General features: G+C 68.4%; 9 protein-coding genes across 9 annotated transcripts; 3 read left to right on the top strand and 6 right to left on the bottom strand.

Annotated features, from left to right (window-relative positions):
* Nucleotides 1–244: 244 nt before the first annotated feature.
* On the bottom strand, nt 245–1,656 carry FA09DRAFT_335971 (putative aldehyde reductase i; the record flags this gene model as incomplete). The annotated part of the gene is made up of 7 exons (XM_025743817.1): nt 245–399; nt 461–587; nt 655–782; nt 849–1,086; nt 1,150–1,221; nt 1,286–1,306; nt 1,426–1,656. The coding sequence occupies 7 exons, from the start codon at nt 1,654–1,656 to the stop codon at nt 245–247; spliced, it is 972 nt and encodes a 323-aa protein (XP_025601636.1).
* A 1,376-nt stretch (nt 1,657–3,032) lies between these two features.
* FA09DRAFT_11728 (hypothetical protein) lies at nt 3,033–4,618 on the top strand. The gene is made up of 4 exons (XM_025739018.1): nt 3,033–3,349; nt 3,411–3,490; nt 3,544–4,003; nt 4,075–4,618. Exons 1-4 carry the CDS (start codon nt 3,167–3,169, stop codon nt 4,159–4,161), a joined length of 810 nt encoding a protein of 269 aa, XP_025601637.1. The 5' UTR covers nt 3,033–3,166; the 3' UTR covers nt 4,162–4,618.
* FA09DRAFT_327298 (putative mitochondrial porin) lies at nt 4,225–6,262 on the bottom strand. Its single transcript, XM_025741357.1, has 5 exons — nt 6,115–6,262; nt 5,769–5,960; nt 5,572–5,713; nt 4,670–4,950; nt 4,225–4,614 (listed from the first exon to the last, which is right to left on the bottom strand). The coding sequence occupies exons 1-5, from the start codon at nt 6,225–6,227 to the stop codon at nt 4,425–4,427; spliced, it is 918 nt and encodes a 305-aa protein (XP_025601638.1). The 5' UTR covers nt 6,228–6,262; the 3' UTR covers nt 4,225–4,424.
* A 1,729-nt stretch (nt 6,263–7,991) lies between these two features.
* FA09DRAFT_11833 (hypothetical protein) lies at nt 7,992–9,009 on the bottom strand. Its single transcript, XM_025739024.1, has one exon. The coding sequence runs from the start codon at nt 8,768–8,770 to the stop codon at nt 8,060–8,062; it is 711 nt and encodes a 236-aa protein (XP_025601639.1). The 5' UTR covers nt 8,771–9,009; the 3' UTR covers nt 7,992–8,059.
* A 300-nt stretch (nt 9,010–9,309) lies between these two features.
* Nucleotides 9,310–14,825, top strand: FA09DRAFT_292753 (hypothetical protein; the record flags this gene model as incomplete). The annotated part of the gene is made up of 12 exons (XM_025740022.1): nt 9,310–9,525; nt 9,571–9,772; nt 9,884–10,200; nt 10,273–10,955; nt 11,015–12,245; nt 12,321–12,632; nt 12,684–12,927; nt 12,983–13,164; nt 13,217–13,898; nt 13,950–14,356; nt 14,450–14,544; nt 14,597–14,825. Coding segments are annotated over 12 exons (4,800 nt in total), but the record flags the coding sequence as incomplete, so codon positions are not given.
* Nucleotides 14,690–16,250, bottom strand: FA09DRAFT_357940 (putative 3-hydroxyisobutyrate dehydrogenase mitochondrial precursor; the record flags this gene model as incomplete). Its single annotated transcript, XM_025744887.1, has 5 exons — nt 14,690–15,533; nt 15,581–15,796; nt 15,844–15,893; nt 15,945–16,120; nt 16,176–16,250. The coding sequence occupies 5 exons, from the start codon at nt 16,248–16,250 to the stop codon at nt 14,977–14,979; spliced, it is 1,074 nt and encodes a 357-aa protein (XP_025601641.1). The 3' UTR covers nt 14,690–14,976.
* A 452-nt stretch (nt 16,251–16,702) lies between these two features.
* FA09DRAFT_292473 (5-methylaminomethyl-2-thiouridylate-methyltransferase) lies at nt 16,703–18,455 on the top strand (the record flags this gene model as incomplete). The annotated part of the gene is made up of 7 exons (XM_025740005.1): nt 16,703–17,149; nt 17,203–17,300; nt 17,356–17,459; nt 17,513–17,640; nt 17,693–17,903; nt 17,955–18,135; nt 18,191–18,455. 7 exons carry the CDS (start codon nt 16,703–16,705, stop codon nt 18,453–18,455), a joined length of 1,434 nt encoding a protein of 477 aa, XP_025601642.1.
* Nucleotides 18,456–18,980: 525 nt separating this feature from the next.
* FA09DRAFT_324168 (hypothetical protein) lies at nt 18,981–19,607 on the bottom strand (the record flags this gene model as incomplete). Its single annotated transcript, XM_025741121.1, has 2 exons — nt 18,981–19,372; nt 19,436–19,607. The coding sequence occupies 2 exons, from the start codon at nt 19,605–19,607 to the stop codon at nt 18,981–18,983; spliced, it is 564 nt and encodes a 187-aa protein (XP_025601643.1).
* A 788-nt stretch (nt 19,608–20,395) lies between these two features.
* FA09DRAFT_335978 (putative EXG1-exo-beta-1,3-glucanase, major isoform) lies at nt 20,396–22,116 on the bottom strand (the record flags this gene model as incomplete). The annotated part of the gene is made up of 6 exons (XM_025743818.1): nt 20,396–20,422; nt 20,477–20,641; nt 20,694–20,795; nt 20,967–21,522; nt 21,573–21,672; nt 21,726–22,116. 6 exons carry the CDS (start codon nt 22,114–22,116, stop codon nt 20,396–20,398), a joined length of 1,341 nt encoding a protein of 446 aa, XP_025601644.1.
* Between the last annotated feature and the right edge of the window lie 733 nt (nt 22,117–22,849).

Raw genomic sequence — 22,849 nt, forward strand, 5'->3', positions numbered from 1 at the left:
CGCACGGGCCACCGACGCGCGCGCGGCGAGATCCCCGCCGCGCGCGAAGGAAGCCCGATGATGAGCGCGCGACTGCCTCCTGCCTCGGCTCCGCCTTCGCTTTCCCCACCCTCCCTCCGCTCACCGAGCACGCACCGTCACGATTCACCCAAGGGTAGTGCTGAAGAGTTGTCATTCCCCACGCTGGACCATTACTACACCGAAGCAGGAACATCGACGACGAGCGGCAGATGTGCAACCCGCTTCAGAGGTTGGCCTGGGCCTTGTCGTTGTTCTGCGGGTGGTCGGCCTCGTAGATGTCGTACTCGAAGTCCTCCGACTGGTCGCAGACCTTCTTGAAGGGCTGCGCGGCGGCCTGCTTCTCGAGCTCGGCGACCTCGTCGTCGGACAGGTCGACGACTGGGAGGAGAGAGGGAGGATGAGCACATGCGCGCGCGATGGATGTGCACGCGCCACTCACGCTTGAGGTTGTTGGCGATGCGCGAGGCGGTGACGGACTTGGGGAGCACGTTGGCGCCGCGGGCGACCTGCCACGAGATGAGGATGTTGGCGCCCTCGCAGTTGTGCTTCTTGGCGAGCTTCTCGATCTGGGGGTAGGGCGATGGTGAGCACTGCATGTGAATGCCGCACAGACAGCGCGCGCGTGCCACTCACGGCGTCGAGGCTGGCGTGGCTGGCGCCCGTGGAGCCGAGCGGGCTGTAGGCCTGCGGGAGCACGTCCTGGCTGATGCAGAACTTGAGCAGCTCGGGCTGCGGGCAGGTGAAGGAGAGCTCGACCTGGTCTGGAGGTGGAGAGCAGGGCATGAGCAAGTATTGCGCGCGTGCGCGCGTTCATGTCGTGCACTCACTGGCCACCGGCTTGATCTTGGCGTCCTTGAGGAGCGCGCGCAGCCGCCGGATGTTGAAGTTGCTCACGCCAATCGACTTGACGAGGCCGGCGTCGACGAGGGCCTCGAGGTCGCGCCAGCACGGCAGCGGGTTGTCCGACAGCTCGCGGTCGACGATGGGCTTGCCGTTCTCCTTGCGCTTGGGCGCGCGCGGCAGCGAGCCGTCGGCCGGCACGTCGGGCTCAAGGGCGACGTTCCACTGCAGAAGAGGGCGTCAGCACGGGGCGTGTGTGGTGACTGTATGCGCGCGCGCAATGCTCACGTGCATGAGGTAGAGGTCGAGGTACTCGACGCCGAGCTTCTGGAGCGTGTCCTCGACGGCCTGGCGCACGTGCTGTGGAGAGGCATGGGTCAGCATGCGATGCGCGCGCACAGACGGCGAGCGCGCGCGTGCGTACCTTGTGGTGGAACTCGAAGAGCTGAGCGCGCGCAGAGGAAGGCAGGTGTCAGTGGATGATGAGCAGAAGGTTTGCGCGCGCGCACTGGCGCGCCATGGCTCGCGCTGCCATGGCGCGCCATGCGCGCGCTGGCTGCGTACCTTGCTGGTGATCCAGATCTCCTCGCGCGGCACGCCGCTGAGGCGGATGCCCTCGCCGACCTCGCCCTCGTTCTGGTAGCCCCAGGCGCAGTCGATGTGGCGGTAGCCGGCCTTGAGCGCGGCGCACACGGCGTCGCGCACCTGGCCCTTGGGGCTCTGCCACGTGCCGAGGCCGACGCTGGGGATGCTGAGGCCGTTGTTGAGCTTGAAGGAGGTGGGGAGCGACGGCATGGCGGGCAAGTAGTAAAGGGGTAAGAGTGGTGTGTGGGTGTGTGTGTGTGGAGAGTGGGAGAGGGAGCGGCGCGTGGCGATGATCTCCGGGGCGCCCTTATGTAGGCGCTGGGCCGTGCTGGCAGCGCGCGCAGCGGACGCGGCTCCTCGGCGAGTGACGAGCGATGCGCCCACGGCAGCGCCGCCGTGGAGAAGGAGCGGCATTCTCTGCTGCCGGATGACACAGGCGGGGCAGCTGCAGCATGTGCAGAGCGGCAGCCCAGCAGCACCGGCACAGGGTACCGCAGGACAGCCGGGCAGTGCGGGTGCGGAGATGCCCCGCCGCGGAGAGAGGAGGTGGCAGCGTGGCAGCGGCAGCGGCAGCGCATGAGAAGCTCGCCGAGCGCGCGGAGGAGAGATCTCCGGCCGGCGTCAGCGCCGAGCCGCCGCGCCGCCTCCTCCACGCCGCGCCGGTTCGACCGTGACGGCCGCAGACGTCACGCAGCGCCGCCGCCCACTCGGCACTTGCGCTGCACCCGCATGCTGTTGGTAATCGCCGGCACACCTGCAGCATTCGAGCACGCCGCCGAAGCGAGACGTGCTGCAAGCGGTGCCTTGCCTTGCCGCAAAGGTGGCCCTGGAGATCCTTCGCGTCCTCACGTGCCACCGAGCGCTCGGAGCCGCTCGGCAATCTGCCCGCCGCGCCTCCGCCCATCCCGCACCGCAACGACCCCGCGCCGGCAAGGTGGCTGGAGAGGCGCCGCTGATGTGTGCTGCTTCGGCATGCGGCAGCAGCAGCGCCAGACGCTTGGCACCATGCACAGGGACCTGCCTCATGCGTCTGGCGCTGCCAAGCGGCGCGGCCCACATGGCCGAGCCATCGGGCCGCGCGACGCTCGGCCAGCGCGCGATGAGCAACGCCGGCGCCGCGCACCGAGCCCGATGGCACGCCTGTGCTACTCCTCCCGCGAGCGGCCATACGGGCGATCATGCGCTCGATTGTGCTGCTCTCAGCGTGAGCATCTTGCCTGCCAGGGCTGGCCGTGCGACGAGCAGGCCACGCAGCCGCCGGGCGTGTCGTGTCGCTGCTGCGGCGTCGCGTGACGCGGAGAGAAATTTGGGCCTCGCGTCCATCCTCAGCGCCTCCACACCCCTGCCCATCCCCCACTGCGCCGGCCCCGCGATGCGCTCCAAGCCGCGGCCGGCGCACCTGCGCGGCAGTGCCGCCACACATGCATCGGCCGCGCTCTTCTTCCACCACGCACCCGCGCGCCCGCTCGAGACGTACGGGCGGCGGCGCAGCAGTGCGCTGCCCGGCGCCGAGCTGCTCATCGCAGAGCCGCACGCGCCCATCCCGCTCGCGCCCAGCCTGCCCGCCGCGCTGGCCGCCGCCGCCGCCGCCGCGCGCCCCGACGCCACGCGCCAGGCGCTGCCGCAGCGCAGCCGCGTGCTGCAGCGCACCCACGACGTGCTGCTGCTCAGCCTGGCGCGCCGGGATGCTGCTAGGGCGGCGCGGGCACTGCGCATCCTCATGCTCGCATGGGAGTGGAAGACGCAGGACCTCTGGCGCCTGGGCCTCGACGTCGCGGGCCTGCATGCGCAGCAGCAGGCCGTCGCAGAGGGCCAGGCGCAAGGCAGCGGCAGCGGCAGCGACGCCGCCGTGCAGGCACGCATCGCATACCTGCGCGGCCTGATGCGCCGGCGCGGCAGCCTGGTGAGTGCGCTGCGTGAGCAGCGCAACGCCGCATGCTGACGCTGCCTCGCCTCATCCGCAGCGCGCCAAGCTCATGCTCGAGCTTGTGCCGCTGATGATCCAGGCGGGCAAGGGCCGCGAGGCGCTCGAGGAGATTGAGCTGTGAGTCGTGTGTGCGTGCTGCCCCTCGCTGCACTGCTGAGGCGTCTTTGCAGGAGCGTGAATCGCTTCCCGTACCGCGTCGAGCCGGCGCTGCATCTCTACGCCGGCCTGCTTATCCTGCAGCTCTCCTCGCTCTCGCTGCCGCCGCCCTCGAGCGGCAGCTCTGGCATCGCGCGGCCGCCCGGCGCGCCCTTCCTGCCGCCGTTCGAGCGTCCGCGCGACGACGCCATCCTCGCCGCCGCCACGCACCACCTGCAAGGCGCCGTGAATGCGGGTGCGGCGCAGGCGGGCATCCAGCGGGCGCGTGCTGCTGTGGTGCGCCGGCGCGAGGAGCGCAAGGCGGCAAAGAAGCGCAAGCGCGCCGCAGACGGCGAAGCGACGGGCGACGAGTACGACGAGGCGCCGCCGCCGCCGCCGCCGCCGCCGGGCGATCAGAGCGACGAGGAAGAGGGCGACGACGAGCTGCCGCAGGGCGAGTGGGCCGCCGAGCTGGCGCGCAGCTATCTCGACATGGTACGTCGCGCGTCTGTGCACCATTCGCCCCTGTCGCGCGTGCGCGCTGACCTCTCTCCCTCGCTCTGCAGCTCAACGTGCCGACGCAGCTCGGCGCTGCGCCGCGCAACAGGGCTGACCGGCTGCGCGACCGCCTGGCGCGCGAGTCGCAGGCCTGACGACCACGACCTTCAGCCTCTGTCCCAACGCTTCCCCAGCCATCTTTCCTCCTGCTCGTCACCGATGTGTGCAATTCATTTGATTCAGACAGCGCGCCTGCGTGCGACGGCAGAGCGACGGCAGGAAGAAGCGAGCAGCGTTGGTCTAGTGTCTCGTTCAGAGGCAGGTCCTCGCACAGACGCGCACACGCACGATGCCGGGGCGGGTCCATCGGGCGGTGGCGCATGGCACGAGGGCCCGGCGCATGGCCAAGCAGTGCCGCTTAGGCCTCGAAGACGAGGCTGAAGCCGGCCTTGTGGGCGTTGGCACCGCCGGCGTCGGAGAGCTTGACGGTGTCGAGCGCGAGGCCGAGCGAGGCCTTGACGCCCGGGCGCAGGGCCTGCGTGTAGCCGAGGCACAGGATGCCGGCGTTGTTGATCTTGGCCTTGACGAAGGCGGCGTTGTCCAGGTAGCTGAGTGCGCGCTGCGTCAGCCGTGGTCTCGCACACACGTCGGCAGCACACTCACGTCTTCGTGCCGACCTCGAGGTTGACGTTGCTGGCCGGGGCCTTGGAGTCGTACGTGGCGCGCGCCGACGTCTCGATGTCCGAGTTGACGCGGTGGTAGTAGCTGGCGCTGTACGTGCTCAGGTTGCCGAGGCCGTGCAGCGTGACGGCGTACTCGGGAGCCGAGAAGCCGGCGGCGAGGTTGTACCGCTGCACCTTGCCGTCGCGCACGTCGTACGACGCCTCCGAGCCGAGCAGGAAGCCGTCACGGCCAACCACGGCGTCGGCAGTCACGGTCGGGCCCTGGACGAGGAGGAGCGCGTCAGCGCTTGTCGAGACACGTCGTGGACGAGACAGCACACAGCACGCGCTTCGACATCCTGCAGCACCTGGACACACGCGCGCGGCAGCACCCCAGCGCCGCGCACTCACAGGTGCCGCCTTTGCCTCGCCGCTCACGCCCGCCTCAAGCATGCCCTGCGCCACGAGCGTGACCTTCCAGCGCACCGGCCCGAGGCCCTCGTCGCTGAAGCGCGTGCGCGCATTCGCGCGCACCGACAGGAACGGCGGCGGCACGAACGGACGCAGCTCGCGCGGCTCTCGCGGCGCGCGCGCACTCCAAGACGGGCCAGCGGACATGCCTCCAGTCGCCTTGTCCGCGCCTGCGGGCGGCGCCGGCGGACTTGGCGGCAGCGGTGGCAGCGCGCTCAGGTCTGCCAGCGCCGCCGCTGCAGCACTGCCCGACGACGACGGAAACGGCGGCAGCGGCGCCGGGATCACCGGACGTGCGCGCGGTGCGCCGCTCTCGCCCTCGCGCGCCTGGCGCCGCTCAGCCGCCTCCTGGGCGCGCGTCTGGCGCGCGGCAAAGTCGCGCGCAATCCACTCGGGCGCCGGGCCGTCGGAGACACGGGCCCGCATGCTTACCTTGAAGAGGTCGATGTGCGAGCGCGTGTGCAGGCCGGGCATCTTGTAGCTGGCGGCGAACATGGCGTTCTTGCTCTGCTTCTCGGGGATGAGCGTCGAGATGAGCTCGAGCTTGAGGCCCGTGGCGATCTGGTTCTCGAGCCTGGTGCGCGGGTCAGTTGTGTGCGGCATGGGAGTGCGGCGCGCATGCTACGCACTCGACGTGGTTGCGCAGCACATTGCTGGTGAGCCACGACTGCGTGAGCGTGAGGCCGCGCTTCTTGTCGGCGAGCTTGATCTCGAGGTCGCCGTTGATGTTGCCGCTCTTGGCGTCGCGCGCGCCGAGCACGCGGAACTGCACGCCGTTGGGCGCCTTGGTCTTGACCTCGAGGGTCGAGCCGTGGACGGGGCTGCAGGAGGGTGTCAGAGAGTGTGCGAGAGGGTGCGGACAGTGCAAGAGCGGTGCAGCAGTGCAGGATCGGCACGGCCCGGCAGTGCAGGCGCGGTGAGGCGCAGCACGCCGTCCAGGCGGCCGCTGTGCCGCAAGTGGAGCAGCACACTCACATGTCCTTGGTGAGCGTGTCGTTGGCGAGCTTGCCGAGGTCCTTCCACGACGGCGGCACGGCCTGCGCCTTGGAGAGCGACGGGACCTTGGAGTTGAGCGTGGTGGACGACATGGTGCGGGTGGGCAAGAGTGCGAGAGGGTGGTGGTAGCGGGCAGAGAGGCGCCCGCCGCGCAGAGCCACCCACCTGCACGGAGCTCGGCGGGCGCTGCGATGGCGGCGGCGCTGGCAACACGCCGGCGGCGCACAGACGGCCGGCCGGCGGGCGGGCAGCGCGAGGAACCTGGCGGAAGGCGCGCCCGCGACTCCGTGCGTGCCCCGCCGCCGTGCTGGCGTGCCTGCAGCTGGCGCGGCCTCGGCTCCGGCCTGCGCCGAGGCACATCACCGCGCACGTGCGCCGCCGCGGCCGCAAGCCCAGCGACCAACACTTACACCCGCTGCTGCTGCTCGCCGCCCCCGCCCGTCGGCGGCGGGCGGTCGGCGAGAAGGCTGCGTTTGCCTCCACCATGCCTGTATTGCGACGGACGCTGTGCTGTTTCCCCTGCTGCATCGCTCTGCCGTGGTCAGTGGGAGAGGCTCGGCGGCGCGGCTCGCCGTGCTCCTACGGGCGGGCGCGGGCCAGCATTGCACCGCCTTCCTCAGCCCTGCACAACCTTGACAGCGTCCAGAGCTCGATGATGCAGCATCCAGCGTTTTGACGTGCCTCTCTGCGCCTGTTTCGCCGACGAGCTGAGGAGCAGAGCCGGCGCCAGAGACGCGCCTGGCGACGCGCGCGTGAGCGCGTTAAGTGGCGCGCGTCGGCGCCGCTCTCGTGCGCGCCGCTGTGCTGGCCGGCCGGCGCGGCAGCAGGAGCCGCGGCTTGAGCATCTCGCTCGGGGCGGCGCTCGACCTCGAGCGGCTCACTTTTGTCCTGCTCGGCCGTGCCACGCAGCATTCCTTGTCTCTCAGCCACCGCATCCCCACCCTCACTCTCCAGTCCGTCTGCACTTCGCCCGCTACACTGCTCTGCTGTTCATGGCCGCAGCGTCGCACCCGCCACACTTCTCTGCTGCCTGCTAGAGCGAGAGTCGTCTCGCCAGGCGCGACCGGCCATGGGCGACCCGCAGTACCCGCACTACGGCGCCTGGCCGCCGAGCGGGCCGCCGTCGGCCGCCGGGCCGTCGCGAGGTGCGCCGCTGCCGTCTGTGTTCGCTGCTCAGCCCGGACTGCCGGCAAGCGCACAGCAGCAGTCGAGCAGCGGCTCGTCGATGGCGCCTCAGCGCGCCGCCCATCCGTCCTGGCCACAGCAGCAGGCCGGCAGCTCGCTCGGCAGCGCCATGGGCGGCGGCAGCAGCAGCAGTGCAGCAGGCGGCAGCGGCGACTGGGGTCGTCTGCCGTACGATGCGGGCATGTATGCCTTCTCGCAGCAGCAGCAGCAGTCGCCGCCGCAGCCGCCGCAGCCACGGCACTCGGCGCCGCCTCATCACGCTGCGCCGCAGGGCTACCCCAGCCAGCCGCTGTTCCCCGGCCCATATCCCGGCCACGACTACCGGCAGCACCACTCGCCCGTGATCCCGCTGCCTGGACCATACGCCGCGCCGCACCCGGCGCAGCTCATGTCGCAGTCGCAGCCGCAGGCACATTCGCAGCCTTACTCCGTCGGCCACGCGCCTAGGCAGCATCTCTCGGCGCCGAGCTCGTGGGCCGCTCAGCCCAGCAGCAGCTCTGGAAGCATTCGTGGGGGCGCAGGTGACGAGCACCTGCGTGGGCCTCATCCAGCTGCCGTGCGCAGTCAGTCAGGTGAGTAAGCAGTGCATGTATGCGCTCGAGGTGCATGTACGCGCTCGAGGTGCATGTACGCGCTCGAGTTGCGTCGCCCCGGCAGTCCTCTGACGACGGGTCGCACAGGTGGTCGTGCCCCAGTCTCGGCGCTAAGCGCTGCCATTGCGCCGCCACCGACGACTGCCTCAGCGTACGACTCGTATCCCTCGAACTACAAGCCGTTCTACCAGCAGTCGCCCATCGACCTCCAGAAGGCGCGCGCCCCGCCTGCTCTGCCTGCGCCGTACTCGCAGTCGCAGCCGCAGCCGCACCACTCGCCGCCGTACAGCGCGCAGCCGCCGCGCTCGGCCTCGTCGCAGAGCAGTCCGGGCAGCTCCTTTCGCTCGTCGCTCTCGCACGCACTGGACATTCCCGTGCATCGCAGTCCCGGCATAGTGCCGCAGCCGTACCCTCGCGCAGCCGCGTCGCGCTCGGGCTCGTCCGGCAGCGAGCATTCGGCTAGCAGTGCGTACCACATCGCACAGAACTGGCCGGCACAGCCGTCTCCGCTGCCGCAGCACTCGGCTGCACCGCCTCGGCGCGAACACTACAGCTCGTTGCCAGCCATGTCGGCGCCTGTGCCGCAGCACCAGGCGGGTCTCGGCACGGCAGCGCTGTCCATGGCGCCTCGCATCTTTGCAGGCACCAGCGCAGGACAGCGCACGCCCGTTGCGCCTCATCCCGCGCAGTTCGAGAGTCCAGCGTCGGTGCACAGCGGCTATGTCACGGCCAGTCCGAACAACGGCTTTGACTCGCCTTCGGGCTCCAGCATCGTCAGCGGCAATCCCTCGCCAATCAAGGCGCCGCGAGCACAGCCGGCGCACGACGGCAGTCCTATGCGTCGCAAGCGCTCGCATCCAGAGCTCGCGGCCGCACCTCAGTCCACGTCGCCGGCCAAGCTGCAGCGCCGCACGCCGACCTTGCCGCCTGCGCGCGCCGAGCCGCTGCCCCTCACGCCGTCCAAGATGACGATGTATGTCGAGGTGCCCGTGCTGTCGCAGCCGAGTCGCGCGCGTTTCGCATCCACCACGCCCATCACGCCGCGCGTGCAGTTCGACCCGTCGCCTGCGCCGAGCACGCTCTATTCGGGCCCCGTCTCCGGGCCGAGCAGCCGGCCGACGTTGCCCAGCACGCGGCCGGCAGCGCAGAGCAGCATGCCGCTGCTGGACGATGAGGATTGGGACAGCCAGGACGCCGAGGGCAGCGAGTATGAAGACGATGAGATCGAGCTCATTCCGACGCAGAGCTCGGGCGCGCAGACGCCGGCGAACAGTCGTGTCAGGCGTCTTGGTGGCACGCTGATCCGCATCAGTGGAGGTGTGGTGAAGAATAGCGCACGCCGAGGTGAGTCCAGTGCGCGCTGTGCATTCGCCTGAGCTCACTTTTCCCTGCAGCGCCGACGCAACGGCTGGTCGACCTCATGGACGACCTCTTCGAGGCCGACGATACGCTGCCTGACCGTGACGAGCTGAGCGGCGCAGGATCGCAGGTTGTGCTGCCGGGCGTGTGCGAGCAGTACTTCGACGTTCTCGGCGGCGTCGCTGTGCCTAAAAGCAGCGTGCTGCGCGACATTCTGCGCGCAGCTGCGCAGAGCGCCCGTGCCAGCGCGCCCGTCGGCATCGCACGAGGCACGGCTGCGAATGCCTCGCCGGAGAAGATCGTGCCTGGAGCGCCGTTGCGGCTCGCCGACATCGACCCGCAGCGCCTTGCACGTCTCCTGCGCATCATCGAGCGCGGCATCCGCACGGCCGAAAGCGTCGAAGTGCTGCCTCCGGCTGCCGCAGCTGCCACGAGCGCTGCTCCGGCCAAGAAGCCCAGCAAGGCCAAGTCGGCGGCAGCTGCGCGCAGGGCAGCTCAGCGTGCGTCTACCTCTGCGTCGCGTTCACGCTCGCGCTCGCCGCGCAAGAGCGGCGAGCCCGAGGACGAGGACGGCCGAGAGTCAGACGTCGACAAGTCGGACGTCGAGAAAGAGGAGCAGGCGGCAGAGCAGGCTGCCTCTAAGGCCAGCCCAGGAGACGACGGCCTGAACACGCCGCCGCTGGAAGAGAATCCGGACGTGCAGCAGCTCTCGCTGAGTGTGCGCATGAACCTGGTGACGTACAGCGTGCTCGCGGCCGAGTGCTGCCTCGCCATTCTCTCGGGCGAGGATCTGCCGAAGCACCTCATCTCAGAAGACCTCATCCGCCCGTGCGTCGAGTCCATCAAGCTCGCGCTCGACCGCGTCATACTGCCGTTTGTCGAAGCGTGCGGCGGCGCCATGGGCGTGCATCCGCTGCTCGAGCGCCTGGTACAGGATCTCGCACCTGTGACCAAGCGAGGCCGCGGCCGGCCCTCCGCAGCCAAGGCCAAGGCTGTTCAGCGCGAGGAGGACGCGCGGCGCTCGCAAGGCACGCGTGCTTGCTCAGACGCGCTTGCCCGCATGTTCCGCGAGACTGGCGATGCGCTGCGCCAGGTGCAGCGGCTCGTCAACCTTCGCTCGGTGACGCTCTCCGAGGCCATCGTGATCAGCGCGGTGTACGCGGCCGTGCAGCCCTTCTTCGTCAACGAGCCGGATCCCGGCGGTGCAAGCGAGGGCAAGACGGACGCCGCCAAGGCTGCGGCGCGCGGCCGCATTGCGATCAGTGCTCTCGGCGGCGGCACTGCGGCGATGAAGAGCCTCCGTCTGCCGTGCCTCAATCTGCTGCGCAGTATCTTCGCGCGGCACGCCGATCTGCGCAACTGGATCATCGAGGAGATCCTCACGAATCTCATCAAGCTGCCCGACATGAAGAAGAATCGCCGGCAGTACAGCCTGCGCACCGGCCGGCACATTCACTCGGTCACGGCGCTGCTGCTGCAGCTCGTTCAGGCATCGTCGGACGGCGCTGCCGTTGCCAGGGCAGGCGCAGTATACGGCACCGCCGATGCAGCGGGCGAGACTCAGCGCGACGTCGCAGACGGTGATGCAGAGGACGAGTCCAGCTTTGAGCTGGCGGGCTGGGCGCGCTCGCTGGAGGGCCCGAAGGTCGCGTCGCGGGACATTGCTTCGTACTTGATGCAGCGGTGAGTCGGCTCGCGGCTGCAGCGACGCCATCCTCTGACTCCGTGCCCTTCAGTGTCAGCGCCGGCGGCAAGGTTGTCAAGGCCTCGGCCGAGAACAGCTACGTGGCGATTGTGGACAACCTCGTCGGCGACCTCTTGGCCACACTATTCCTGCCAGAGTGGCCTGCCGCCGCGCTGCTGCTGACGGAGCTCTGCCGTGCCTTCGCGAGCACTCTTGAGGACCCCAAGTCGTCGCCCGATGCACGCGGCGTCGCTCTCGAGCACCTTGGACCCATCGCAGCGCGGCTGCGCGAGGGCCAGCTTCGCTGCATGCACCTGCGTCTCGGCAGCGCCAAGGAGCTCAACGGCGTCGATGCGCCTAAGCTCTCGCAGGTGTCAACGCATGCGATTCTCGACATCGAGATGCATCGCGACCTCACCCGCCTCGATGCATTCAACGTGGCGTACAAGTCCATTCTCGAGCACCTCGACGCGTCCGAGAAGGACGACCAGACGGCCGAGACGGCCAGCGACTTCCTGGCGTCACAGTGGGGCTGCGAGCTGGCCGCGGCACTTGTGCGCACAATCTCGGCGCTCGACGCGCTAGAGGAAGACGACGCCAACACGGCCGGCCAGGCGGAACAGCTCAAGAGCTTCGTTGCCGCGCTCGGCCGGTCGCTCTCTCAAGCGGCTCGCAGGGCAGCGCAGAAGGGCGGCACGACGTCTGCCAACGTCTTCGAGATGCGCTCCGAGGACGACTACCGCATCGTGACGGGTGTGGCGGAGGAGCTCGTGTCTTCGAGCGCGTTCATGGTCACGTACGACTTCCTGCTGAGCCAGCTGCTTCTCTCGCTCGACGGACAGGCGGTCGGCAACCGCACGCGCGCACTGCGTGGGCTCGGCCGCGTCAGCACCGTCGACGAGGCACTGCTCGACAGCGCTGTGGCCCGTGAGGCGGTCGAGACACGCCTGTCCGACGAGAGCGCAAGTGTGCGCGAGACGACGCTCGGCCTGCTCGCCCGCTTCGCCCTGCGCGCGCCCGAGCGCCTCGAGCAGCTCTATACGCTGCTCAGCGAGCGCATCAACGACTCCGGCCTCGCCGTGCGCAAGCGCGCGCTGCGCTTCCTCGCGAACGCCTACGCGCTGACCAAGTCGGAGGCGACGCGCGTCGACGCGTGCGTGCGCATCGTGCGCTGCGTCTTCGACGAGGACGTGGGCATGCAAGACCTCGCCGTGGGCACGATCGGGGCCATGTGGCTCGACCTCGCGGCGCCGACGGAGAACAAGGTCGGCCGGCCGGCCAAGACGTCGGTCCTGGACAGCAAGGACGACGCAGCAGACGACATGGACATCGACGACGACGTGCTGGCGGTGCAGCTCGCCGAGGCCAAGATCGAGGACAAGGTGTCGACGCTCATTGCCGTGGCCAATGCCATTCGCGAGCGCCCGTCGCCGCTCGAGGCGGTGCTGGAGCGCGTCATGCAGCGCTGCGAGCCTGCAGAGATGCCCGTGCTCCTCGGCCGCCTGCGCAACCTCAGCGACGCGATGATCGACAGTCTCGTCGACGCGCAGGACCTGCCCTCGTCGTCGCTCGTCGACCGCATCCGTACCGTGTATCTGCTCGTCTCGACGAACCCGTCGGTGATCTCCATCGCCAAGGCCAAGGCGCTGCTGCCCTTTCTCAAGGGCGCGCAGACGGTGAGTGCTGCGACCTGCGAGCGTGCGCAGACAACTCATGCCTGCCCGCAGAGCGACGACTATCTCATTCTCGAGCTGCTGCTCAAGATCTTCCGCGCCTCTCTGCCGTCGCTGCCCAAGACGGCGTCGACGTTCGCAGAGGCTCTCGAGCGCGCCCTCACGCCGCTGGTCAGCAAGCCGCCGAACCGCCCGGCAGCGCCAGTGCTCCAGGAGCTCATTGCGTGCTACTGCACGGTTATCAACACGTCGACTCACCGCTTCCCGCTGCTGATCAAGACGCTCACGTTCTGCATGAGTGAGTCGATCGCGCGGCTTCGAACAGCAGGGCGCTCACGTCTTTTCGTGCACAGACAGCCTGCGTAGGCTGCGCAAGCGGCTCGGCGACGCCACGAGCGCGCCGATGAGCACCAAGGAGGAGACGGCTCCGCGTGTGCTCATGTCGATGCTGGCGCTGCTCTGCGAGCACGCCGACTTTGACAAGATGCGCAGCCAGCATCCCGACCACGCTGCGTCCTTGAATGCGATCACGCAGGTGAGCTGCACTTCCTGCGGTCATCCAGGCCCCGCGCTAACACCCGATGCAGAGCTCGATCAGCGAGGACGTCTTCATGCTCATGCTCGGCCTGTACGAGCTGGCACCGACGCCGACGTTCGGCGACACTGCGATGCGCAGCCTGGGCTTCATCTTCCGCGCCTACCCATCATTCACGCAGCGCCCGCGCATGGCGACTGTCATCCAGCGAACGCTGTCGAAGGGCAGCGTGCCGGAGCGCGAGCTTGTCCTTAAGATCATCCTCGAGCTGCTCGCAACGGAGCAGAAGCGCGCCGCGCCCGAGGTGATGAAGCGCAAGCCCGGCACGACGATTGCCGTCAAGGCGGCGCCGTCGCCGCAGAAGAAGGTCGACATGAGCGAGCTCGTCGGCAACACCGAGACGTTTGCCGACTCGGGCGTCAGTGCCGCGCTGATCCAGTCGTACCTCGACCTGATCCTGCGTGCCTCGCGCGAGATCGAGCATGCGTTCCTGCAGCGCGCCGCGATGGAGATTCTCAAGTTTACCGTGCAGCAGGGCCTCTCGCACCCGCTGCAGTGCGTGCCGACGCTGATCGCGCTCGAAACCGTGGCCGACGAGACGATCGCGTCCAAGGCGCTCTACCTACACGACTACCTTGCGTCGAAGCACGCCTCGATCCTGGCAGCGCGCTACCTCGACTTCACGCGCGCGTCGTTTGACTTTCAGCGGGTCGTCTGCACGGGCCCGGTCCGCGGTGAGCATCGCGAAGTGGAGACCTGCGAGGCTCATGCTGACTCCCTCTCAGGCTACCGCACTGCGGCGACGAGCGGAGCGCCGACGGCGCTGCTGCGGCACTGGTACACGCTCGTGCGCGACAAGCGCAACACGCGCCTCGACTTTCTCAAGGCGATCACGCGCGGCCTCGACGTCAACACGGCGTCGGGCAAGTGCACGGAGCTGCACGTCACGTTTGCGCGCTACATCGCCGACAATCTTGCGGTGCTCGAGTACAAGACGCTCGAGGAGGTGTTTGTCGTGCTGGCGCAGCTGCGCACTATGCTCGGCGTCACGGGCATGATGGTGCTGCAGTACGTCGAGGACGAGCTGGCCGCCGATGCGGGCGACAGCGACGACGAGGGCGAGCAGAGCGACGAAGAGGCCGCTGCGCCGGAGCAGGACTCGATGCTGGACAAGATGGTGAGCCAGCAGCAGGTCGCGCGGCCGGACTTTGCTGACACGAGCCCGCAGGACGAGTCGAACGATGCGAGCCAGGCCGGGCCGGCGCCGGCCACGCGCGCGCCCAAGTGGCCCATGTTCAGCACCGCACGCGCCGCGCTGGTCATGGGCACCTGCATCGTGCTGCGCAACCACCTCAAGGCCGTGTACGGCATCTCCGAGGCGTGAGTGTGCCTTCACTTCAGCCACGACGCACCGCTGACCCATGCTCCGCAGCAAGATCCGCAAGTGGCAGCCGGGCAAGCGCCAGTCGTCGGGCGCCGACCGGCCGGCCGCGCGCCGCCTCGAGGGCCCGTCGCTGTGCCTCTCCTATGCGGCGCTGCACCAGGCGCTCGAGGCGCCGGCGACGCGCGACAAGGGCACGGCGCGCCTGCAGATGGCCGCCTTTGAAGAGCTCATCCGCGCCGAGGAGCTCGACGACGCGATGGACGACGAGGACGAGTAATGTGCGCCGCACCGGCGCGACCCATCTGCCTGCGGGCAGAACGAGACACCACCACACCAAGCCTAACGACTCAACTGTACCACCACCGTCAATGTGCATCCTCTCCCACGTCTGAGCAGTTGTCCTAGGGCTTGAGCAGGTGTGCCATTCCCTACTTGAACTCGTCACGGCCCAGCGCCCGTTGCAGCGCGAGCATGGCGCACGAGAAGTCCTTGTCCTTGAAGTCTGGCGAGGACGCCAGCGCCTGGTAGATCGTCGCGGCGAGGTTGCCGACGGGCACGGGCACGCCGAGCTGCTTGGCCGCCTCCATGGCGAGGCCGAGGTCCTTGCTCTGCAGGCGCGCCGCAAAGCCGCCCTCGTAGCCGCGCTCCGCCGGCGGGCTGTGCGCGGTGCCCTTGAGCGCGCCCGGCGCCGGGTTGTTCACCTCGCTCGCCCAGCAGCGGCCCGTCGACGTGTTGATGATGTGCGCCAGCACCTGCGGGCTGAGCCCGTGCGCCGTGCCGAGCAGCATCGCCTCGCTGACGCCGAGCATCGAGATGCCGAGCAGCAGGTTGTTGGCAATCTTGGCGACCAGCCCGTTGCTGTTCTTGCCGCAGTGGATCGCGCGGCTGCCCATCATGTCGAGCGTCGGCTTGGCGCGCGCAAACGACTGGTGCGAGTCCGAGCCGACCATGAAGGAGAGCGTCGCGGCGCGGGCGCCCACCACGCCTGTGCCAGTCAGTGGTGTGCCCTGCTGCTGGCAGAGCCGCACTCACCGCCAGACACGGGCGCATCGATCATGTCCCACGCGCCCTCGGCGCCGTCCTTGCCGCCGCCGGCGGCCTTGACGTCGCGCGCCACCGACGCGGACACGGCGGGGTCGAGCGTGGTGCAGTCGATGCACAACGTGCTGTTGGCCGGGTTCGACGGGTCGCCGAGGTCCTTGAGTCCAGCCAGGATGCCCGTCTCGGAGCGGTACACCTCCTCCACCTCTGCGGATAGTGAGCGCCGGGTATGCTAGCGCACTGGGCGGACTCACGCGGCGACGACGGCACCATGGTCACGATGGTCCCTGCCAGGCTCGCGACGCTGTGGGCGGGGCGTCAGTGCCGCGCGGGCGCCGGCACGCGCCGCACGCACCCGGCGGGACTGCTGGCGGGCACGATGCTGCGCCCCGGGTACAGGCTGGCGTGTGCGCTGAGGAAGCGCGTCGTGGCGTCGTCGAAGGTGTCGTGCACGACGATCGTCGTCGCCGCGTCGCTGCTGGCCTCGAAGGTGCGCGAGAGCAGGTTCGACGCCATCTCGCGGCCCATGGCCTGCGGCAGGGGTCAGCACAGTGTGCGAGGCACTCTTGCTAGGGCGGCAACGCACGCCGAGGCCGATGAAGCCGACCGTCTTTGCGCGGTCGCGCAGGGCCGTGTGCAGGAGGCGCGACGTGGGCAGCATGGTGGATGTGGAGCAGAGGCAGGCATGGCCGTGCCCGGCGCCGGCGTGGCAGCTCGGGCCGAGGCGAAGCAACAAGCGGACCAGGCGCGCGCACGGCCGCCAGACGCGGAGCCCCGCCTTGGCCGCCAAGCGGGGCCGCCGCCGCGGTTGTGCCGGAGCGCAGGCCGACAGCGTGGGAGCAGCGTGCACTCGGCCACCGAGGCGCACCCGAGGACCCGTCTGCGCCAGCTTGCTGATCAGCAGATGCAGTCTCGGACACTGAGCCGCAGCATGATGCCATGCCTCATCATCAGACGCATCTGTACACCTGTGCGAAGTCTCACTGTGCTGCGGCAGCGCTCGCTCTTGGCTGCTCAGGGTCCAATCACGTGATGCGCGCTGCTGACAGAGGCTGTGCTAAACTTCGCGCTCGTGCCTTCTTCGCGCCACTCCTCATCAACCCACGCAGCAAGATGGCAGCCATCGGACGCGGCGCTCGCACAGGCGCGACGGCGTGGTGGCGTCTCGCTGCGCGGCCACAAGTCAGGATAGGGCAATGCTGGCGTAGCACGCGAGCCAGCAGCAGCAGCAGTGGCGGCGGCCCGAGCGAGGCCTCTCCTGCGCCGTCGCAGCCACTGCCGCCGCTCTTCGATCTCTCCTCTGCGCCGGGTCCACGTCCGGGAGACGCCGCCGTGCTGGCAATGTCCGGCGGCGTCGACTCGTCCGTTGCGGCGCTGTTGGCGCTGCAGCAAGGGCTGGTGCCGCGCCCGCTCTTCATGCGCAACTGGAACGAGCTCGACGAGAGCGGCACGTTTGAGCCGGGCGCTGGAGGCGCCACGGGATGCACGTGGATGAAGGACTGGGAGGGCGTGCAGCAGACGTGTGCGGCGCTCGGCCTGGGAAGAGACTCGGCGGAACTTGTCAGTCATTCCTGACTCTGTGGCGACTTGTTGCACTGACACCTCTCTTGCAGCTCGATCTGTCCAAAGACTACTGGCTCTCCGTGTTTCAGCCGGCGCTCGAGGCATGGGAGCGTGGCGAGACGCCGAACCCAGACGTCGGCTGCAATCGGTGCGTTGGCTTATGCTGCATCACCCAAGCGCAACGCTGATCTTTCGTTCTTTAGCGAGATCAAGTTCGGCGCCTTGATGGATCGTGTGCTGCCGGCACCGGCTGCGACAGCGCCCGATGCATTCGGACGTCGACCCGCGAAGACGTGGCTCGTTACCGGTCAGTCTGACGCTGCACGTCAGAGACGATCTGCTCACGCACGCCTCTTCCAGGTCACTACGCTCGCGTCTCATGGCGGCAAGCCGATGGCGCATGGCAGGCGCAGCTCTCGCGCGCTCGCGACAGGAACAAGGACCAGAGCTACTTTCTCAGCTCCGTCTCGCCCGAGCGGCTGGCGCAGGTGAGACGTCACAGCTTCCTTGCCCCTTACGGACCCGCTGACCTCTGCTCAGGCGCATTTCCCGCTATCCGACCTGCTCAAGACCGAGGTGCGCGACATTGCTCGGCGGTACCTTCTGCCTGCCGCCGAGAAGGAGGAGAGCATGGGCCTGTGCTTCGTCGGCGAGCGTCCGCGCCCGGCCGACGCTGCTGCTGCTGTGAGACAGCCGCTGCCTCGCAACGTGCCGCCGGCCGTCAGTGGCGGAGCGTTCGGCGCGTTCCTCGGTGAGTCGTGCAAGAAGCCTACGTGGAGCTTGCACTGACGCGCCCACGCAGCGTCGTACCTCACGCCCGTGCCTGGCCCCATCCTCGACCCGGCAGGCAAGCAAGTCGGCACACACGCCGGTCTGCACAGCCTGACAGTCGGCCAGCGAGCTCGCGTGCCCGGTGCGCCATCGGCCTGGTTCGTGGCGCGTAAGGATGCGGCCTCGAATGCCGTGCACGTCGTAGCAGGCGGGTGAGTGCAGCCGCCAGGGCCACATGCCGTGCAGATGCTGACGCCAGACCCTCAGCGACCACGCAGCGCTGTACGCCCGCTCGCTGCGCATCGAGCGCATGACGTGGCTCGGCCCGCCACGCACAGGCACGCTGCTGGCACAGGTGCGCCACCGCGGCGACGAGGTGGCGTGCGAGGTGCTGCCCGCCGGCGACGGCGTGCACGTGTGCTTCCCGACGCCTGTGCTGGCTGTGGCGCCCGGCCAGGTGTGTGCGCTGTACGATGGCGACGTTTGTGTTGGCAGCGGCGTCATCGCAACGGTGCAGACGCTGCAGCAGTGAGGTGGGGGCCATTGCAATGTCACCCAATGAAGACTTCTCTGAAGCGGCACCACGTCGACGATGCAACGTTGCGTAGCGCAGCCTGCTTTGGAGATCCTTCTGCGTGCGTGAGCAGACATGCAGCGCGGGGCGAGAGCAAGGCGGATGCAGCACCTGGGCGTGCACATGCACAGACGGTTGCGCATGCGTTCAGGAGCAGCAGCAGATGTTGCCGCGGCTACGCTCGCCGAGAACGACAAGGTTCAGTCTCCTCACCGCAGTACGCACATCACACCATGCGCTTCATCCAGTGCCCACACCTCACTCGCAATGGTAACACGTGTGATTGCTCGGACCTGATGATGTTTCTTGCTGCTTCCCCGCATTGCCCTTCTCATCCTCTCGCCCCGCTACGCGCTCCCTCCTGCCGCTCCGCTGATTCACATCCCCTCACTCGCTCGTTCCACCATTGCACGCCGCAGCCGCCTCGCGCGCCAGGTTCTCGGGCGGGGGCACGTAGTACTCCTCCGACTCAGCCGCGTAGTCCTACACCATCGCGACCTTCCAGTCCTCCACCTCGCCGCGCTCGACCGAGTCGATCAGGCGACCGACCTCACTGTAGAAGTTGCCCGTAGCGGCCAGGATGTGCGTCCAGTCAGGAGGAGTCATTGATTCGGCGAAGGCAAGGCTGCGGCCGTGGTTGCCGAGGGCGCCGCAGCGCCGCCACCAGCGCTCCCAGGTGTCGCCGAGGAGCTCGCAGAGAACGCAGTCCAAGCCATCGACGTTGCGACGAATGAATGCGAGCGTCTCGTCGTCGAGGCCACACTCGGCGGCGTTGGCTGCATCCGAATCGCGAGCAGCAGCGATAGGCGGCAGCGCCGCAGCATTCTGGCCATCGAGATCAGAGCTGGATGCCGTCTCGACGCGCGCGAGCGTGCCTGCGTTCATAGGATGCCGGATCAGCTCCGTTCGCGTAGTCTGCACGCCCCGAGGCCACTCACCCGCCTCTTCGTCCATGCCGAGGTGGTCCTTCATCGCCGCGAGCTGAGTCCAAAGCGCTTCCGCTACCGCCTTCCAGCTTGATCCTCCAAACGGGGGCTCGATGGTGCCGTCGCTGCGCAGATACGCGCGAAACGAGGCGTTCGAGTGCGGAACTGCAGCAGAAGGCGGCATTGCGTCAAGAGCTGCAGACGAAGGCGACGCGGTGACGGCACTGACGAAGCGAGGCTGCGCATGAGCATGTATGCTCAGGCCGCGCGCGATGCGCTGCCCGTCGGTGCGTCAAGCTGCTCACCAAGATGCGCGCTTGCGGGCCACGGTGTGCGGGACCAGAGTGTAGATGAGACGGCCTTGAAGCGAGGTGAAGAGAATGCGATGACGACACAGCAGCGCAGGCGAAAGAGTGTGAGGGTCGGGAGTGAAGCTGGAGTCGGCGCGGCAGAGCGCTTTAGGAGCACCGCCGCACGGCGCGCTCGCACGGCCCGCCGGGACGCGGTCACCTGCACGTCATCTCGTGTGGCCGTGGCTGGGTGTCGAAGCACCCCTGCGCAGCGTAGCGCCATGCTGTACCCACTCGAGTCTCTACACTTCAGCTAGCGCTAATCTGCGCGGTGTGAGCCAGGCCTGCAGTGTGGCGCGAGGGTTCCCTGGCACCGCAAGCGCGCATCCTCCGCTTGACGTGTCACGCGCGTCCTCCGCCTCGCGTGTCACGCGCGCCGGGGCTGCATCCGACGCTGCGCAAGTTCTGCGAGGGTGGAAAGCAATCTAATTGAGCACGACCTATGAGCACATAGCTGCGAACTGTCAGGTACAGCGAGCGGGGCGAAGATTGTGACGGCAAAGTCGACGGCAAGCCGTGCGGAGCGCGCGACGGTCGGAGGCCCCCGACCCTCCTCCTCTTGTTGCACGCGTTCTCTTCCAGCTCGGCCGGCAGGCAGCGTACAGCCTCCATATTGCGGCCACTAGCAGTAGACGTTACCGCGATCATTCTGCGCAAAAGAGTGTCAGCAAAGGAGCACGAGGAGACGCGCAAAGTCGCTGACGAGATTGGTGGTCACTACGCCCAACTGAACGAGTCTGGAGTACGACCAGTCTGCTGCTTGCGGAGCCTTATACGTCCAGGCGATCCACCCTGAACTGCTCCGCTCGTAGATGTCTCGCTGCGTGTCGAACATGCGCTTGAGATAGCTCTTGTAGGTCGCGGACCACTTCGACGACGCGTCAGTACGTCCTGGACGCGTACATGCACTCTCTACGCACCTGGCTGCCGTCGCCCGTCTTCGTGCCGTCGCAGCGACCGCGGTACGTCGAGCCCGGGTAGGTGCCGTCGTATCTGGCACCCACGCCACGACCGTTCAGGTACTGATCAAGGCAAGACGTCAGCATGGGGGGTGCAAGATACGCGTGCGCTCGGAGGCCGTGCTCCCGCTCGCTCGCTCCTGTTCGCTGGCTACTCGACCCTTCACCCTCATCCATTCGTCCTCACACCTTCGCTCTGCTTCGCTCTGCTTCGCTCTGCTTCGCTCTGCTCACCTTGGCGCAGTCAGTGAAAGCCGGCGTCCACTCGCCAACGACCGTCCACAGGTTCTTCTGCGAGGCCGCGAGCGACTGGCGGTTCGCGCAGAGGCCGCGCAGGCGCTGGTCCTGCGACTGGCCAATGACGCCGTTGTCGAACATCGTGTAGATGTGCGTGTCGATCATGACGGCCTGGAAGTTCGGCGGCTGCATGAAGCCACGGTACGCGCCGACGCCATTGAAGCCGTCGTGGATGCCGACGACGTAGTTCGTGGGCGTGTTGCCGTTGGCGTAGCGCACGCCGTAGTATGCGTCCTGCCAGTAGGCGTCGGTGAAGTCCTTGCGGCCGGCGCCGTTGGTCGTCAGCGGCTCGTTGAGCAGCTGGATCGACGTGACGGCGGGCGTGTTGGCAAACATCTGCGCCAGCGCGATGCATGCGTTCTTGGCGCGCGTGCGGGCGCCGTCGTTGAAGAACCAGTCGGCGTTGCCCTTCTTGCCCGAGTTGTCAAAGCCGTTCTGGCTGCCCGGCGCGCCGTGCAGGTCGATGAACACGCGCAGCCCGTACTTAGCCGCCCTGCAAGGCGTGTCAGTGTGTGACACTGATGTGCCCTGCGGCGGACTCACCATCCGACACCCTTGCGCAGGTAGTCGAGCTGGTCGGCGCGCACGTATGGCTCGCCGGCGCTCGTCTCAAAGGCCCAGTAGCCAATGGGGATGCGCACGTCTGAGCAGGGCATCAGTGCCATGCAGCCGCACAGGCGGGCAGTATCGACTCACGGTTGAGGCCATACGACGCAATCAGCCGGAAGTCGTTCTCTGTGATGAACGACGCCCAGTGCGCCTGCAGGCGGCTGCGCGCGTTGCCGACGTACTGGCCAAACGTGTACTCGTCGACGACGCGGTTGTCGCCGGTGTTGTCGAACAGGTCCGGCGTGATCCACGGCTCGGCCACGAGCCAGCCGCCGATGTTCACGCCGCGGATCTTCTGCGTGTTGTAGTTCCACGACGGGTTCTGGCGCGAGTGCAGGTCGATGATGACGTCGCGCGCCTCGACGGGGAACTCCTCCGAGAGCGTGCCGTTGCCGTCGGCGCGGATCACGACCGGCGAGGCATTGACGGCGGCGAGCGCAGCCAGCACGAGGCTGGCGAGCCGGGCGAATGACCGCATCGTAGTGGAGAGACGTCTAGGAGGATGGGGCAATCGTGGCACCAGGGCGATTGCAGGAGACAGGGAAAAGCAGGAATCTGGACCGGCCAGAAGCGTGCAGAGGGGTTAAGAGGGAGATGGTGCGGAGGCAAGGGCCGGCGGAGGCGGCGGGCAGCGGCAGGGCCGGCCGCGCAGGTGCAGCGGAGCGGCAGGTGCGGCCTCTTGGCTGGCTGCGGCGCCGTAGGGCCGCGCACTGCGGGCCAGGGAGCGGCCGTTGTGCCCGGCACGCCGGTGTTGGACGACGACGCGCCGGCGTCGCGGCGGCCTGCTGGCGCCATCCCTGTCCCTGCTGCTAGCGCCGCGCCTGCGCCGCTCCGCTCATGCTTGTGATGCCTCCCTCGGCGCTGTCCAGCAGCGCCCGCAGCGAGCTCATCTCTGCCGAGCCTCGGCAGGCTCGCTCCGTGCTGCCGCTGCGCTCGGCCGCGGCCCTGGCGAGAAAAGAAAGAAAGCGCCGCGAACACGGCTGAGGCTTGCGCCCTCGCTCGTCGCAGGAGCGCTTGGCACCGCTCCCGCTGCAGCTCGGCGTGAGAGAGCCATCTGCTCTGGACGCTCGCAATCTGCGCCAGCCGGCACGGAGCGTGCGCTCAGAGACGAGGCGAGCGCACCCGTGGGCCGCACGCTCCCCGCTTGCAACTCCGCTGCGGCGGGAAGGCGCAGACGCCGAGGCCGGGCCGCAGAGGCAGCACCGCAGCAC

Source organism: Tilletiopsis washingtonensis, assembly GCF_003144115.1.
Source record: "Tilletiopsis washingtonensis strain MCA 4186 unplaced genomic scaffold FA09scaffold_1, whole genome shotgun sequence".
Lineage (NCBI taxonomy): Eukaryota > Fungi > Basidiomycota > Exobasidiomycetes > Entylomatales > Tilletiopsis > Tilletiopsis washingtonensis.

Coding starts and splice junctions, on each gene's coding strand:
- FA09DRAFT_11728 (XM_025739018.1), top strand. CDS start 3,167: ATGCTCGCATGGGAGTGGAAGACGCAGGACCTCTGGCGCCTGGGCCTC. Junction 3,350..3,410: donor TGCGCCGGCGCGGCAGCCTG/GTGAGTGCGCTG, acceptor CCTCATCCGCAG/CGCGCCAAGCTCATGCTCGA. Junction 4,004..4,074: donor CGCGCAGCTATCTCGACATG/GTACGTCGCGCG, acceptor CTCGCTCTGCAG/CTCAACGTGCCGACGCAGCT.
- FA09DRAFT_327298 (XM_025741357.1), bottom strand. CDS start 6,227: ATGTCGTCCACCACGCTCAACTCCAAGGTCCCGTCGCTCTCCAAGGCG. Junction 5,961..6,114: donor GACACGCTCACCAAGGACAT/GTGAGTGTGCTG, acceptor ACCCTCCTGCAG/CCCCGTCCACGGCTCGACCC. Junction 4,951..5,571: donor CGCACATCGACCTCTTCAAG/GTAAGCATGCGG, acceptor CTCCTCGTCCAG/GGCCCGACCGTGACTGCCGA.
- FA09DRAFT_11833 (XM_025739024.1), bottom strand. CDS start 8,770: ATGCGAGCGCTTGCGACGCATAGGACTGCCGTCGTGCGCCGGCTGTGC.